At 41.5% G+C, this 14,044-nt stretch overlaps 2 protein-coding genes across 2 annotated transcripts; one reads left to right on the forward strand and one right to left on the reverse strand.

Moving 5' to 3' along the window:
* The first annotated feature begins 8,605 nt into the window (after nucleotides 1–8,605).
* Nucleotides 8,606–9,241, forward strand: LOC141614756 (uncharacterized). Its single transcript, XM_074433501.1, has one exon. It carries the CDS (start codon nucleotides 8,606–8,608, stop codon nucleotides 9,239–9,241), a length of 636 nt encoding a protein of 211 aa, XP_074289602.1.
* A 384-nt stretch (nucleotides 9,242–9,625) lies between these two features.
* Nucleotides 9,626–13,737, reverse strand: LOC141612456 (uncharacterized). The gene is made up of 3 exons (XM_074431235.1): nucleotides 13,571–13,737; nucleotides 10,914–13,003; nucleotides 9,626–10,815 (listed from the first exon to the last, which is right to left on the reverse strand). The coding sequence occupies exons 2-3, from the start codon at nucleotides 12,987–12,989 to the stop codon at nucleotides 9,865–9,867; spliced, it is 3,027 nt and encodes a 1,008-aa protein (XP_074287336.1). The 5' UTR covers nucleotides 12,990–13,003; nucleotides 13,571–13,737; the 3' UTR covers nucleotides 9,626–9,864.
* Between the last annotated feature and the right edge of the window lie 307 nt (nucleotides 13,738–14,044).

Below are 14,044 nucleotides of genomic sequence, written 5' to 3' on the forward strand. Positions count from 1 at the left end.
AGCATTATTTGCATATTGTTTCTTATGCATTTTTGGTACTACTTGTTTCTTGGCTCTATTATTATCTTTCTTAGGGTGTTTTGTTCTTAATTACCTTATTATTGTACGGAGTACTTGCTAGTTGATACAATGCTACCCCCATAGATATGAAATCATGAAAAGATCTTTGGGGTGTTATGCTACTACTTAGGCTTTATTACTTTTGAGGTAGTAAGAAACTTAGTTAAGCTGTGAGAGAGCTTGATCCTCGCTAATTATTAAAATTCATATGAAATATAATTTAGTGAACAAGTTATTTATCATTTGGGTCTCTTGATTTCGTGATTGAGTATAAGTACAAAGTACTAAAACACAAAATTAAGTGTTCCAATGTCGATACCTCTTGTAGCGTTTATTTCAAATGTGTTACTCTTGTGATGCTATCCTAACAGGTAATGAACCAACCCTAAACCTGAATGGACTTAACTCGATCCAAATTAGATCTGAGCTTTCCTTAATACCAATGGACTAGACCTGAAGTGACTTGATTTAAAACCATCTGATTTAAAAATATCCCGAGACAATCAAACCTAATTAATAATCAGGTGGTTCTTCAAAATATACTTTTCTTCTTCCAAATCAACTAATTAAACTCTCCTAATCACCAATCTAAAAAATGCTACAAAACAACAAACCCTACATAGACTGAAATCTGAAAATTTTTAATGGCGAATCTTGAAGTAAATGGTATGAGAGCCAATGTTTAAACTACTAATTTTGTACTCCATATATGATTATTTAAGATTGATCATGTAGTCAACGGGGACCCGGTGATAATTTACACTGAAATATGAAAAACTAGTATAAATAAGATCCTCCACAGCCAAAGAAAAACCGGCCTGGCACAATTATACATCGTATGGTTAGAGTATAAAATCGATCGTCTTGTGACTCCAACCATCGGCTTAAACTTTTGGTTGAGATGATTTCTTCTGACATAGTATTTGTAGGCATTAAAATTTTATTTAAATGTCGAAAATACAGAAATTAATTAATTTGAGTTAATAATAAATAAATTACTCAATTTAATTATTTTTGTCCCTTTTAAATCAAATTTGGGTCATTCTGAATTATTCGGGTCCAAACAGAAGTCAAATTGGACTAAAATTGCAAACGGGCCGAGAAATGGGCATGCGACCAAGCCCGAGGAAAAGCCCAACTATTCTCTATAAATAGAGGCAAAGTTCATTTCATTCGAAGATATAGAAAAACTCGAAGAAAAGAAAAGCCCTGGAATTCTCTCTGAAAATCTCGTGAAATTCAACGTAAGCAGTCAACAAGCACAACAAATTCGTGCCGCCTGCGCAAGAAAACTCAAACATTCAAACTCGAATATTCAAACATTCAAACTCGAATATTCAAACATTCAAACATTCAACAGAGACTCAAGTCGTCCGACCCTCTCAAGAATACAAGTCAACGTCGCGCGTAGAGTGCATACACCCTCTACACGCGCACCCCCTGCAAAACGCACGCGCACCCCCTACGTGGATCGTGCACGCGTACCCTGTTTGTTTAGTTAGAATCAGAGGATTATTAGAGATTGTACACGAACTTTTCTGATATTAATAAAAAAATTTATTTTGTTTCCTTGTTTTGTATTTCAGTTATCGCAATACAAAATTTGTCGTTACAAATTTGGTGAACCCGACGTGAAACTCTCTACCTCTCATCTCTACTACATTACAAGCCAAGTCTACTTAAAAAGGATGTCTACCAAGCAGGACACGTCACCTGACGCTTCCAAGAAGACCTACGCAGCTATCCTGCAAGGCACTCCCACTGCTGCTACCTCCCCAGCCGTGCAATCAGTTGGCATCTGCACTAGAGGAATGGCAAAGAAAGCCGCTATCAACGCCGCCGCTACTAGCCTACGCTCCGCACATGTCCCTACCAGGCCACGCAAGATCTCGATTTGCCTCCATAGTCGCCTGCTGCTATAGCTATCCTTGCTGCCTCTACTCCTTCGCGCGAAGGGACTCGAAGTTCTAAGGTCGACAAAAACGCTTCCCCTTGCAAACCTAGGGCGTCACCAAAAAAGAAGGATGCTTCCACTCCTATCAGCGCTTCAGTCATGGTGATTGCAGGTTCTACACTTGAGGAGCAAGTCCAAAGCATGAATAAACTCCTTGAAAAGATGATGAAGGAGAATGAAGAAAAGAACAAGAAGATTGATGAACTACAAAAGGAGGTGGTGGAGCTTCGCGAGAAAAAGATCTCAAGTGAGCACGGTGACTCGACAAGGACGATGATCGATAAGGACGATGACAAAGATGATCTTGGAAAGACTTGGCAATGAAATTGGCGCTTTCATCGAAGAGAAGCTCCAAGAGTTGATAGCTAAGACAATTAAAAGTCAGCTAGGTGAAAGTTCGACAAGCAGTGGACGCTACATCAAGCCTTACACTAAGAGGATTGAAAGTCTGCGCATGCCTCTTGGTTATCAGCCTCCAAAGTTTCAACAGTTCGACGGGAAGGGAAATCCAAAACAACACATCGCCCACTTCGTGGAAACATGCAACAATGCTGGGACTGATGGTGATCGTCTAGTCAAGCGGTTAGACGTTCTCTTAAAGGAATTGCTTTTGATTGGTACACGGACTTGGACTCTGAGTCAATTAATAGTTGGGGTCGCATGGAAGACGAATTTCTTTAACGGGTTCTACAAAGACTAGGCGTATCGTCGCATGAGCGAACTAACAAACACCGTGCGGTGGGAAGATGAACTGTCGTCGACTACATCGATCGATGGCGTGCATTGAGTCTGCAATGCAAAGATCGCTTAAGTGAATCCTCGGCAGTGGAAATGTGCATTAACGGGATGATCTGGGATATTCTTTATATAATGAAAGGGATCAAGCCGAAAAGCTTTCCGTAATTGGCAACCCTTGCTCACGACATGGAAATTACAATCAAAGGGCGTGGCAAAGCTCGATCAACCTCTTCTAAGGCGCCAAGTGAAAAGAAGGAGTTCAGAAAGACAGATAAAGGCTTCAAGTCGATGGGAAAAGAGGCAATGGTCGTCGAAACCAATGCTCGCCCGTTAAGATCTCATCAAGGCCTAAGTTTGAAAAGAAGAAGGAGTCATATGCTTACAATTATCGTGAGAACAAGCCCACGTTAAAAGAGTTACAAGCTAAGACGTACCCTTTCCCAGGACTCGACTTATCCGGAATGCTAGACGACCTTCCGGAGAAAAAGGTTATACAATTGCGAGTCCAAGAGACCTGACCAGGCTAACAAGACAAGTGATCCCAACTATTGTCGCTATCACAGATCGGTAAGTCATCCCCTTGAAAAATGCATAACACCGAAAGAGAAAATTATGCGGCTCTTCGAGACGGAAAGATTATCCTTGACTTGGATGAAACAAGTAGCTACAAATCAAACTACGCAATATTGGAGCAAAGCATGAGGAACATGAGGAGCCAACGATGCATCGTGGGTGGGATGTATGCATGTTGCAATTTGGAAGCCTTGAACCTGTTGCTATATGGTTTCAAAAGCCATCTTCATCGATATCCCCAAAAACAAGATTAGGTCCTCAAGATGAGGAGAATGTAGATGATGATGACGAAGGGTGGACCTTAGTCACTCGCAAGAAGACAAAGAAACAAGTATGGCAGGCAGTCGAACATGTCCATCATCGACGAAAGCAATCAAAGAAGATGAAATCCTGCATGTCTGGTGGGGAGAAGAAGTCTCGAAACAAAGTGGTCAAACCATGTGTCTTGCCTATCAATATGCCTAAGCAAAAATCGTTGAGTCATATTGCTTTAGAGGAATTCCTTCCAAGAGATTTCTTGAACAATGTTACCGTATGTACCATTTCTGCAGTAGGTCATGATGATAAAGAAAAAGTAAAGGAAAACGAAGCAGATGATGCGGTACCATCACAACAATTGGAACCTTACCCTCAAAAGGAAAATGAAGTTGTAAAGGCTCTCAACGCTCTTCCCGCAAATATGGGGTGGAGACAAATCTTTCACCTGCCGAAAGAGAAGCGTCATATAATACTCCAAGGACTTGATAAACCAGAACTATACGCTGGCAAGATGAAAGATGTAGGAGAGCATGCAGAGCCGTCAACACAATGTGTCTCTTGCAATGCAGCCTTGACCTTTTCAGATGAAGATCTGCTTCTTGGTTCCAAGCCTCACAATAGGCCGCTTTATGTGTCAGGCTACATTCGAGGACAAAAAGTCAACAGAATCTTAATAGATGGAGGCTCAGGAGTAAATCTCATGCCTAAAGCAACCATGAAAGAGCTAGGCGTCACGGTTGATGAACTTTCTAGCAGTCGAACAGTAATTCACGGTTTCAATTTAAATGGAGAGCGGGCTATAGGCATGATTCGTGTAAGCCTTAACATGGGTGACTTGTCATCTGAAACACTCTTCCATGTCATCGAGGCCAAGACATCCTTCAAGTTATTATTAGGTCGACCATGGAAACATGAAAATGGAGTCGTTGCATCAACCCTCCATCAATGCTTGAAATATTATCGCGGCGGTGAAAGGAAGATAAATGGAGACGCCAAGCCTTTCACTAAGGCTGACTCTTTCTTCGCTGACGCAAAGTTCTTTGAAGAAAATGGTACTTCTAGTGAGTTCATGCCAACTACCATTTCTTCAACTGGAAGAGGAGGTAAGCTGAAAGAGAATACCAAAGAAGATGTTGTTACGAGTCATGTTAAAGAAAATGATAAGCAAAATATAGACAACGCTAGTAAAGCATCTACTCCAGTTACATCACCCAAGAAGCAAGAAATGCCACAGAAGTCTACCTCGCCAGTATTGCGGTATATTCCCAAGTCTCGCCGCAAAGAAGGAGATAGTCCTTTTGCAGAATGTCTAACAAAGAGAGATCTTAAAGACAAAATTAAACCAAGTCCAATGATCAAGCAAGACTGGATGGTGAAAGTCACCACACCTCTTCCTTCAAACCAAACAAAATTTACGAGACCTCCTCCAGTCGGTTTCGTCTGTTCATCAAACCAATCATCAAGCGATCAAAATGTGGGAATATTTGATTCCAACGCATACAAACTACTGGCAAAGGCAGGTTACGACTTTACAAAACCAACTCCGCTTGGGAAAGTTGTAGAAGTTGGACCATATGGGCTTAACAAAACGCAACAAGAGTTGTTTAAGCAAGAAGGAAGCTTTATAGAGACTAAAGCGGGGCTTGGTTATAAGTTTCCCACACCCGTGAAGATCAGTGCTCGTAGGAACAGAACTACTACATCTTCACAACATATCACAGTGGAAGAGGCTGAGGAGAATGAAGTAGAGGACATTAAAACACTATCAACATCTTCAGTCTTCGACAGGATAAGTCCACCTGCACGGAGAGCCCGTCCTTCTGTATTCGACAGGCTGGGGAGACCGAGTCCTACAACAAATAGTCCTTCTGTCTTCACTCGACTGGATAAACGAGGAACAAATGAAGTTAAGTCGTCAACCCCTCCGCCATGTACAAGAAAGAAAGGTGCATTAAGTGATCGTTTAGGTGTTCGTTCAAATACGGTCTTCACTCGTTTAGAAGCCTCCAATAATGATAGTGGTAAGACTCTTTTGTGCTCAACTTCCATGGAAGAAAACGATGAAGAAGTAAGCATAAGTGATGACTTGAGAAGCGCAATACCCTCTCGCATGAAGCGTTTGCAAGTGGTGGACATCATCCAGCATGAGCCACTAAAAGCACGAAGACGAGTATTAGTTCTCACTGGTCTCTCCTCAAACAATGTTGAAGAGTCTAAACCTCCATCTTCACACTCCCGTGATGCAAAAGACTTGGAAATTGTGACTTCTTATCATATCACTGCAGAAGAGATACCTGATGACAACGAAGAGGTAGAGGCTGACAAGGCACCTGAAACACTTGAAGATGAGGTACAGTCAACCGTAGACGATTTAAAAGAGCTAAACCTAGGAACTGATGAAGATCCTCGTCCAATCTACGTCAGTGCTCTGTTGACTAAAGAGGAAGAAGAGGAATACTACAAATTGTTGGTTGAGTACAAGGACGTCTTCGCTTGGAGCTACAAGGAAATGCCTGGACTAAGCCCAAAAATTGCAGTTCATCGATTGGCAATCAGAAAAGGAATCAGTCCTAGAAAGCAATCTCAACGTCGCTTTAGGACGGAGCTTATACCTGAAATCGAAAAAGAGGTTAACAAACTCATTGAGGCTGGATTTATCCGTGAAGTCAGATATCCTACCTGGATAGCCAACATTGTTCCAGTCAGAAAGAAAAATGGGCAACTACGTGTATGCGTCGACTTCAGAGATCTTAATGATGCATGTCCAAAGGACGACTTCCCTTTGCCAGTTACAGAGTTGATGATTGACGCAACCACTGGTCACGAAGCACTCTCATTCATGGATTGTACTGCTGGTTACAATCAAATACATATGGCCCCTGAAGATCAAGAAGCAACAGGTTTTCGAACCCCAAAAGGAATCTTCTTTACACGGTCATGCCGTTTGGACTAAAAATCTTTGGGGCCACATATCGCCGAGCAATGCAAAAGATCTTTGATGACATGTTGCATAAAACGATAGAGTGTTATGTTGACGACGTGGTTGTCAAATCAAAGAAAAGAAAAGACCATGTTAAAGACCTTCAGACCGTCTTTGAGAGACTTAGAAAATGTCAACTCAAGATGAACCCACTCAAGTGTGCATTCGGCGTCACATCCGGGAAGTTCTTGGGGTTCGTGGTAAGGCATAGAGGCATTGAAATCGACCAGACAAAAATCAAAGCTATCAACGAAATGCCAGAACCAAAGACGTTGAAGGAGCTGCGCGGATTGCAGGGACGTTTGGCATACATTCAAAGATTCATCTCTAACCTAGCAGGACGTTGTCAGCCATTCAGCCATCTCATGAAAAAGGATGCTCCATTCCAATGGGATGAAAAATGCAAAAATGCTTTTGATAGCATCAAGAAGTACTTGGCCAGTGCACCAGTGTTGGGGGCACCGATTCCAGGAAAACCGCTCATTCTATACATCGCCGCACAAGAACGATCGCTGGGGGCAATGTGTGCACAAGAAATTGAAGACCGCAAGGAGAGAGCACTCTACTACTTGAGTCGTACCTTGGTTGGAGCTGAATTAAATTACTCACCCATAGAGAAGATATGTCTTGCTTTGGTGTTCGCCATCCAGAAGTTGAGGCACTACATGCAGGCGCATACCATACACGTGGTCTCAAAAGCTGATCCAATCAAGTACATACTCTCAAGACCCGTTTTAATGGAAGACTTGCAAAATGGGCAGTGTTACTTAAACAGTATGATTTAGTGTTTGTGTCTCAAAAAGCAGTAAAAGGTCAGGTTATTGCAGATTTCTTCGCTGATCATCCAGTCCCGGCAGAGTGGGAAATTTCAGATGAACTACCAGGAGAAGAAATATTTTACGTGGACATTTTACCTCCATGGCAAATGTACTTTGACGGCGCTGCAAGGCAAGACGGAGCTGGAGCAGGAGTTGTTTTCATATCTCCTCAAAACCATGTAATGCCATACTCATTTACACTCACACAATTTTGCTCAAATAACGTGGCAGAATACCAAGCTTTGATATTAGGTCTTCAAATGGCAATTGAAATAGGCGTAAGGGACATGGATATTTACGGAGACTCACAATTGGTGATCAACCAAGTCCTCGATGAGTATGAGGTAAGAAAGGAAGACTTGATTCCCTACCATCAACAGGCGTTGCATACAGCTGCTTAATCAACTTGACTCTATCAATATTGGTCATGTACCAAGGAGTGCCAACAAGTTGGCTGACGCGCTTGCTAACCTTGCAGCCACTTTGGCACTGGGGGCAGAAGAATCTATGCAAGTGCCGGTCTCTGCAATCATTTGGGCAATATCTTTGCTTGAAACAGTAGAAGATATAGATACAACAAACATGATTTGCGTCTACACGGCTGATGAAGATGACTGGCGCCAGCCTATCATCGATTTCTTGGACCACCAAAAATTACCTGATGATCCCAGGCACAAGGTAGAGGTACGCCGACGTGCTCCAAAATTTATTCATTACAAAGGGACGCTCTACAGACGTTCTTTCTTGGGACACTGGTTGAGGTGTCTAAATAAAGATGAAGCCACTGAAGCAATGCACGAAGCTCACTCTGGCATTTGTGGCGCTCACCAATCTGGACCTAAACTTTATGATCGTGTAAAGAGAATGGGGTATTACTGGCCAACCATGGTTCAAGACTGCATGGACTTCGCAAAAAAGTGTCAACCTTGTCAGTTCTACGCAAACTTCATACATCAGCCACCAGAGCTATTACACCCGACTGTATCTTCATGGCCCTTTGAAGCTTGGGGACTTGACATTGTGGGACCTCTCACTCCGAAAGCCTCGAATGGACATGAGTATATTCTCATTGCATCGACTATTTCTCAAAATGGGCGAAGCCATCACATTACGGGAAGTCAAGAAGGAAAATGTTGTGAATTTCATCCAAACTCAAATAATATATAGATATGGTGTACCACAACGTATCATAACCGATAATGGGAAACAGTTCGATAACCATCGATGACAAGTTTAGGAGATAAGTTCAAATTCAGACAGTACAAGTCATCGATGTACAACGCTCCTGCAAATGGCTTGGCTGAAGGCTTTAACAAGACACTTTGCAACTTGTTGAGAAAAGTAGTAGCAAAATCAAAGCGAGATTGGCATGAAAGAATTGGCGAGGCATTGTGGGCCTATCGTACCACATACAAAACTCCTACTCAAGCAACCCCGTATGCGTTGGTGTATGGAGTAGAAGCCGTGTTGCCGTTAGAAATACAGATCCCATCCTTACGCATTGCTATTCAAGAAGAACTTACAGAAGATGAAAATGACAAGTTACGTTTAGCAGAGTTGGAGGCACTCGATGAAAAAAGACTAGAGGCCCAACAGAAGCTCCAATGTTATCAAGCAAGGATGTCGCGAGCATTCAACAAAAAAGTACGTCCTCGTTCTTTTCAAGTAGGAGACCTAGTCCTTGCAATACGAAGACCAATTATCACCTCTCACAAGCCGGTTGGTAAATTCACCTCTAAGTGGGATGGCCCGTATGTGGTACAAGAAGTTTACACGAATGGCGCATACAAGATTGCGGATGAAGACGGTATGCTCATAGGCCCAATAAATGGGAAATTTCTCAAACGTTACTACTCTTAAAACAACCTCATGCTCCTAAGCAAGAGCGTAAAGCGCAAGCCATGCTCCTAAGCAAGAGTCAAAAGCGCAAACCTCTATGAACTACGTCGGCTTGATCTTGTGAAGTACTGTTTCTACTTTGCAAGTACGTAGGCAACTTGGGTGAACATGTAGCCTGAGTGCAGCCACAAAAAAAAATATGTATTCACACAAAAAAAAAATATGTATCACACTATCACACACACACACAAAACACAAAAAAAAAAAAAAAAAAAAAAAAAAAAAAAAAAACGTTTTACCACTCCTGGCCCGCATGAGTTTAAACTGTGAACGGCTAAATCTAAAAATCACGTGTCTGTTACGTTATATCTTATACATAGATATAGTCTAACAGCCGAATGCAAATTTATAATGTAACATACATTTATATTATATCCAAAAGAGAGAAGTGCGCAACATATCAGCTAAACACAAAATTACCACGTACAACAAAACAGTACGAATACAAAAAAAAGAGTATGTGTGTATACCGAAGACTACAACTCTTACTTACTAAGTTATAACGTACCTCGTTATCATGTCAAAATAAAAATGGGTACGTATACAAAAAAAAAAAAGGATGGTGACCTATGATAAAATTTATCCTAGAGTACCAAATCCATCCAAGCATCTGGGTCCAACGATGATTGCAATTCCAGGACTAAACGTCTCTTCTCCTCAAGAACGGCTACATCTTCTGCACTCAATTGCGGGGTGGCCTCCAATTTAGCGATCTTCGACCCTCTTGTTTCAATTTGGTCTTGAGCAGCCTTGCGGGATCTTTCAAGATTTTCCATGTCACTAGCTAACTGACGATATGCTTGATGAGCTTTTTCTAACGTATATTCCAGTTGAGCTATCTCCTTGCCTACATCGGACATCTTTTCCGCTATAGTGAGACAAGCCGCCTCGGCATCTGCAAGAACATGACTATCTTTTTCGAGCCCTTCGCGCTCTTCAGTAATTTCTTTGCCCAAATCCTCATGATGAAGACGGTCCCTGGTAGCTTCTTCTAGAAAGCGGAAAGCCTTGACGGTGGCGACATACGACTCTATCTTGTCTTGAAGACGAGTTGGATCTCCTTTAAAGTGTGTTATACATTTGTAAACCAAGGTGGCTTCTTTCCCAATTTTCTCGACATCTGCAAAAGCTGCCTCTTTTACGGTCTTCAACAAACTACTAGCAGCCAACTTCAAGCCTGTATGTAAAATCCCTTTTACTGGTGTTTCTGGCATAATTGTAATCACAGATGGCGCGGGAATGTTCAAGTTTGGATGCACCTTGACTAATGTACCAAGCGCCCTCTTGTGGAGTTCAAGATCTTGTCTCGCAACTGCTTTTAAGGAGTGAGGACCTTGAACAGACGGTTGACTGGTAGAGGTTGACTGGGCCATTGTTTTGTTCTTCGGATGAGATGATTCTATTTTACCTTCGTCAACATGATGTTTGAATTTTTTTAACTCCTTGCCTTTGCGTGGATTTTGTCGGTCAACAACATCAAGAAGAGGTTCACCTATCAAATTTGGCACTTCTTTCTCGAGGTTAAATTCTCCGTCCTGCAAAAAGAAATTTAAAAAATAAAAATAAAATAAAATAATAATAATAAAATAAATAAAATAAAATAAGTTGATAACAAGAATTAAAGGTGTACTACTAGAATCAATTTTGAGGGATTATCAGAGAATTCTGGTATGTTTGCAAAGAAGTCCACGTCAACTCGACTGAGGTTTCGCACATCGATAGTAGCAGCTGCTTTGCCTTTATCAACTTCTCCTCTGGCTTTATCAACGTCTCCTCGACGCCTATGTTTGAAGTTGGTGTCCGACTCCCCATCATCACTATCCACTCCTCCCGCAATAATTTGGTTTGATTGTGAACGCCCGCTTTGGTTTCTCGGAGATTGAATTAAGGATGGTGTCTCACCAGAGCCTTCAGTTATGGAATGATTCGGCGACGTACGTGTTGCACTCTTTTTCCCATGACTTTTAGATAACTTCTTAGTCGGATCAGGTTCTATTGCCGAATTCAGCACATGAGCTTTTGCTAACAAGTCCTTTACATCTACCTTGCTCCACCACTTTTCAAAAGCTACCGATTTAAAATCGCGCCACTTTGACCTTGGAGGAGGAAACAAATGCACCCGAGATCGACTACCTTCAAATAAAATCATTCGCCATTTTTTGAGAGCTTCTTTGCAAGATACATGTTTAGCATTTGAAGTAAGAGTGCTGGGAAGCCCTTGACAGAAACCAAATTGTTTGGAAAACCGATACGGGGTGTATGGCTGGAGCACAAATAATGCACCGGAGCGTAATGGAAAGTATGCAGTACGTAAACAAATGAAATAGCTGAAGTTTACTTTATCTAAGGCTCCATCATCGTGCAAACATACACCCTTGTCAAAGAATTTAGTAATACAACCAAGGTTGATGGACCGTCCCTCGTGAATGAGTCTACGAGCTTCGTCATCTCTAAAAAATTTTGCGTGCTGCGCACCAGAATAAAGCACCATTCTTGGACCCATGGGGCATGGTTCAACTTCGTGATGCGTCCTGAAATAGTGAGCAAGCCAGCTATACAAATAATGGGCAGGGAAGACGGAACCCGAATAACCAGGCTTGGGAGATGTAGAAATCATGTTGAGCCCTCGATAAATGCTAGCTAACACCGGTGGTGCAAGACTAAATACTTCTCCACGAGCCATCAAGCTTGCAACCTCAAAAGTTTCTGGTCTAATAAGTCGATCTTCAGATTCCGGGAGTACAAAGTTACATAACCAGCATGATAAGAAGGCTGCCAGATATGTTGTTTGCTTCCGACTTTCATGAACTATTCCCAACGACACAAATATTTTTGCCTCTTCAGCTGTCCAGACAAGCGGTTTTGGGTCAATTTTTCCAGAAGGGTTTCCCGTGAATTTAGGAGGATTCTTGCTCTCTCGCCGTCGCTTCAAGGGCATTTTATATACATGAGACCTCTTGCACCAAAACTCAATCCATTGCTGTGAAGTGACACCTTTTCCACCTGACTGCATTTTAAGACGATGATAAACAACCAGTAGGAAATGACATGCTCGGGGGATTACCCGAACACCTTGAGCATCAAGAGCATGTAAGTTGTCAAAACTAGGAACTGCTTCATCATAAATTGATCCAAGGATAGGCAAACCGCTGAGACGATGGAGATCCCATAGTGAAACAGAAAATTCTCCGAACGTAGTATGAAGTGTGTTGGTACTGGAACACCAAGCTTCTAGGAATGCACGGAAAATACAAGGTTCTCGGACATAAGAATATAATGAAGCATACACCGCATCATAAATTGAACAATTTTTTAGGACGGCTCCGTATCTAGCAAGAACATCTTCGGTCCATTCCCAGTATCCTGCGATGTAAGTTGATTCTCCGGGAATTTGAATAACGCGACAACCCCATCTGGTATCTCCGGAAATGATCCTACGCCCCAAAAGTGGAAATATTTCATCTTGCATAGGTTGTGTAGGTAAAGTACTGATAAGCGTATGACCACGAGTTCCATAAGCGCTCGGCCTAGCAGGAATTGACATGTTTTCTTGAAAATCCGCCGGAGTAATGGTATTAACCAGTTCATACTGAACACGCAACAATGATTTGTAGACATGGAGGCTGGTCTCGGACTCTTCACCGTGATCACCATTATTGATACACAAGTACCTTCGATCACCCTTGAGACGTTCAACAAAGTGCGCCATGTCGAGCTGAATACCTGTTTCAAAAAAAAGTTGTCCGTCAAAAGTGAATAATAAGCATACAAGAAGCAAATGAGGCAAAATATACATGTCCACGAAGCATCTCATATGGTTACTACATAGGGTAAAAAAAAAAAAAAATAATAATAAAAAAAAAAACGTCAATGTACAAATTGATAGAGAGGGTGAAAGGTAAACCCAAATTGCACAATTCCACCATATGGACCATAAACTTACCTAAGATTGTAAATAAAAAGTATCTTTGTTCAGCACCATAATCCATCTCATCATTTGGAAGTATAAAAGTAAAAAAAAAATCGAGTTTAAATAAGCAGGCCTAAGCTTAGTACGAAGACGGCCCTTCTCATTTAAGTGAAGACAAATGCTTCTCGTCGTAGTTATTCATAATATTATCAAAAGGAGGCATGCGCGTAAGACAAAAAAAAAATGTATACTGGCAGTTAGCTTCAACTAAAGTTCGAACGAAGTATGCATCCCTCAGAGAAAGAAAAGAAAAATCGTAATTGTATACTATACACTATGAGCTAATATGCTGGAGGGAAATTGAGTAAGAACGAAACTACCTCTGTTCTTCGACGTCGACGTCGATGATATGGGCAGCTGCTATGCACAATAAAGAAACTAGGAATTACTTTACTCGCTCAACCGTCAGCGTCGTCCTGCTTTCGAGGAACAAGACGGCTCCAAAGAAAGTCGAAACAGTTCGCCACATCCGATTCGACCTTACACCTATCAAGCACAGTAAACCCGTATAAGTCTATTAGGCATGCTCGCATGCTTATACTTCTACAAGATGCCTCTACAAAAAAAAAAAAAAAAAAAAAAAAAACGATGTGCTTTAAGATTATAGCCTTTGTCATACATAAAATCTAAGTCAAGCAAACAAAGACGACCAACATATTTCTACAACATTCATGCTGATTAGTAGGCTACCTATACATAAATATATTAAAAAGATGCTGATGGTGATAAGAAGTCGTTCAATTTCATGAGTGATTAGGGTAAAGAAACAGCAGCAAAGGTAGAGAAAAATAGAG

Source organism: Silene latifolia, chromosome 11 (assembly GCF_048544455.1).
Source record: "Silene latifolia isolate original U9 population chromosome 11, ASM4854445v1, whole genome shotgun sequence".
Classification (NCBI taxonomy): Eukaryota; Viridiplantae; Streptophyta; class Magnoliopsida; order Caryophyllales; family Caryophyllaceae; genus Silene; species Silene latifolia.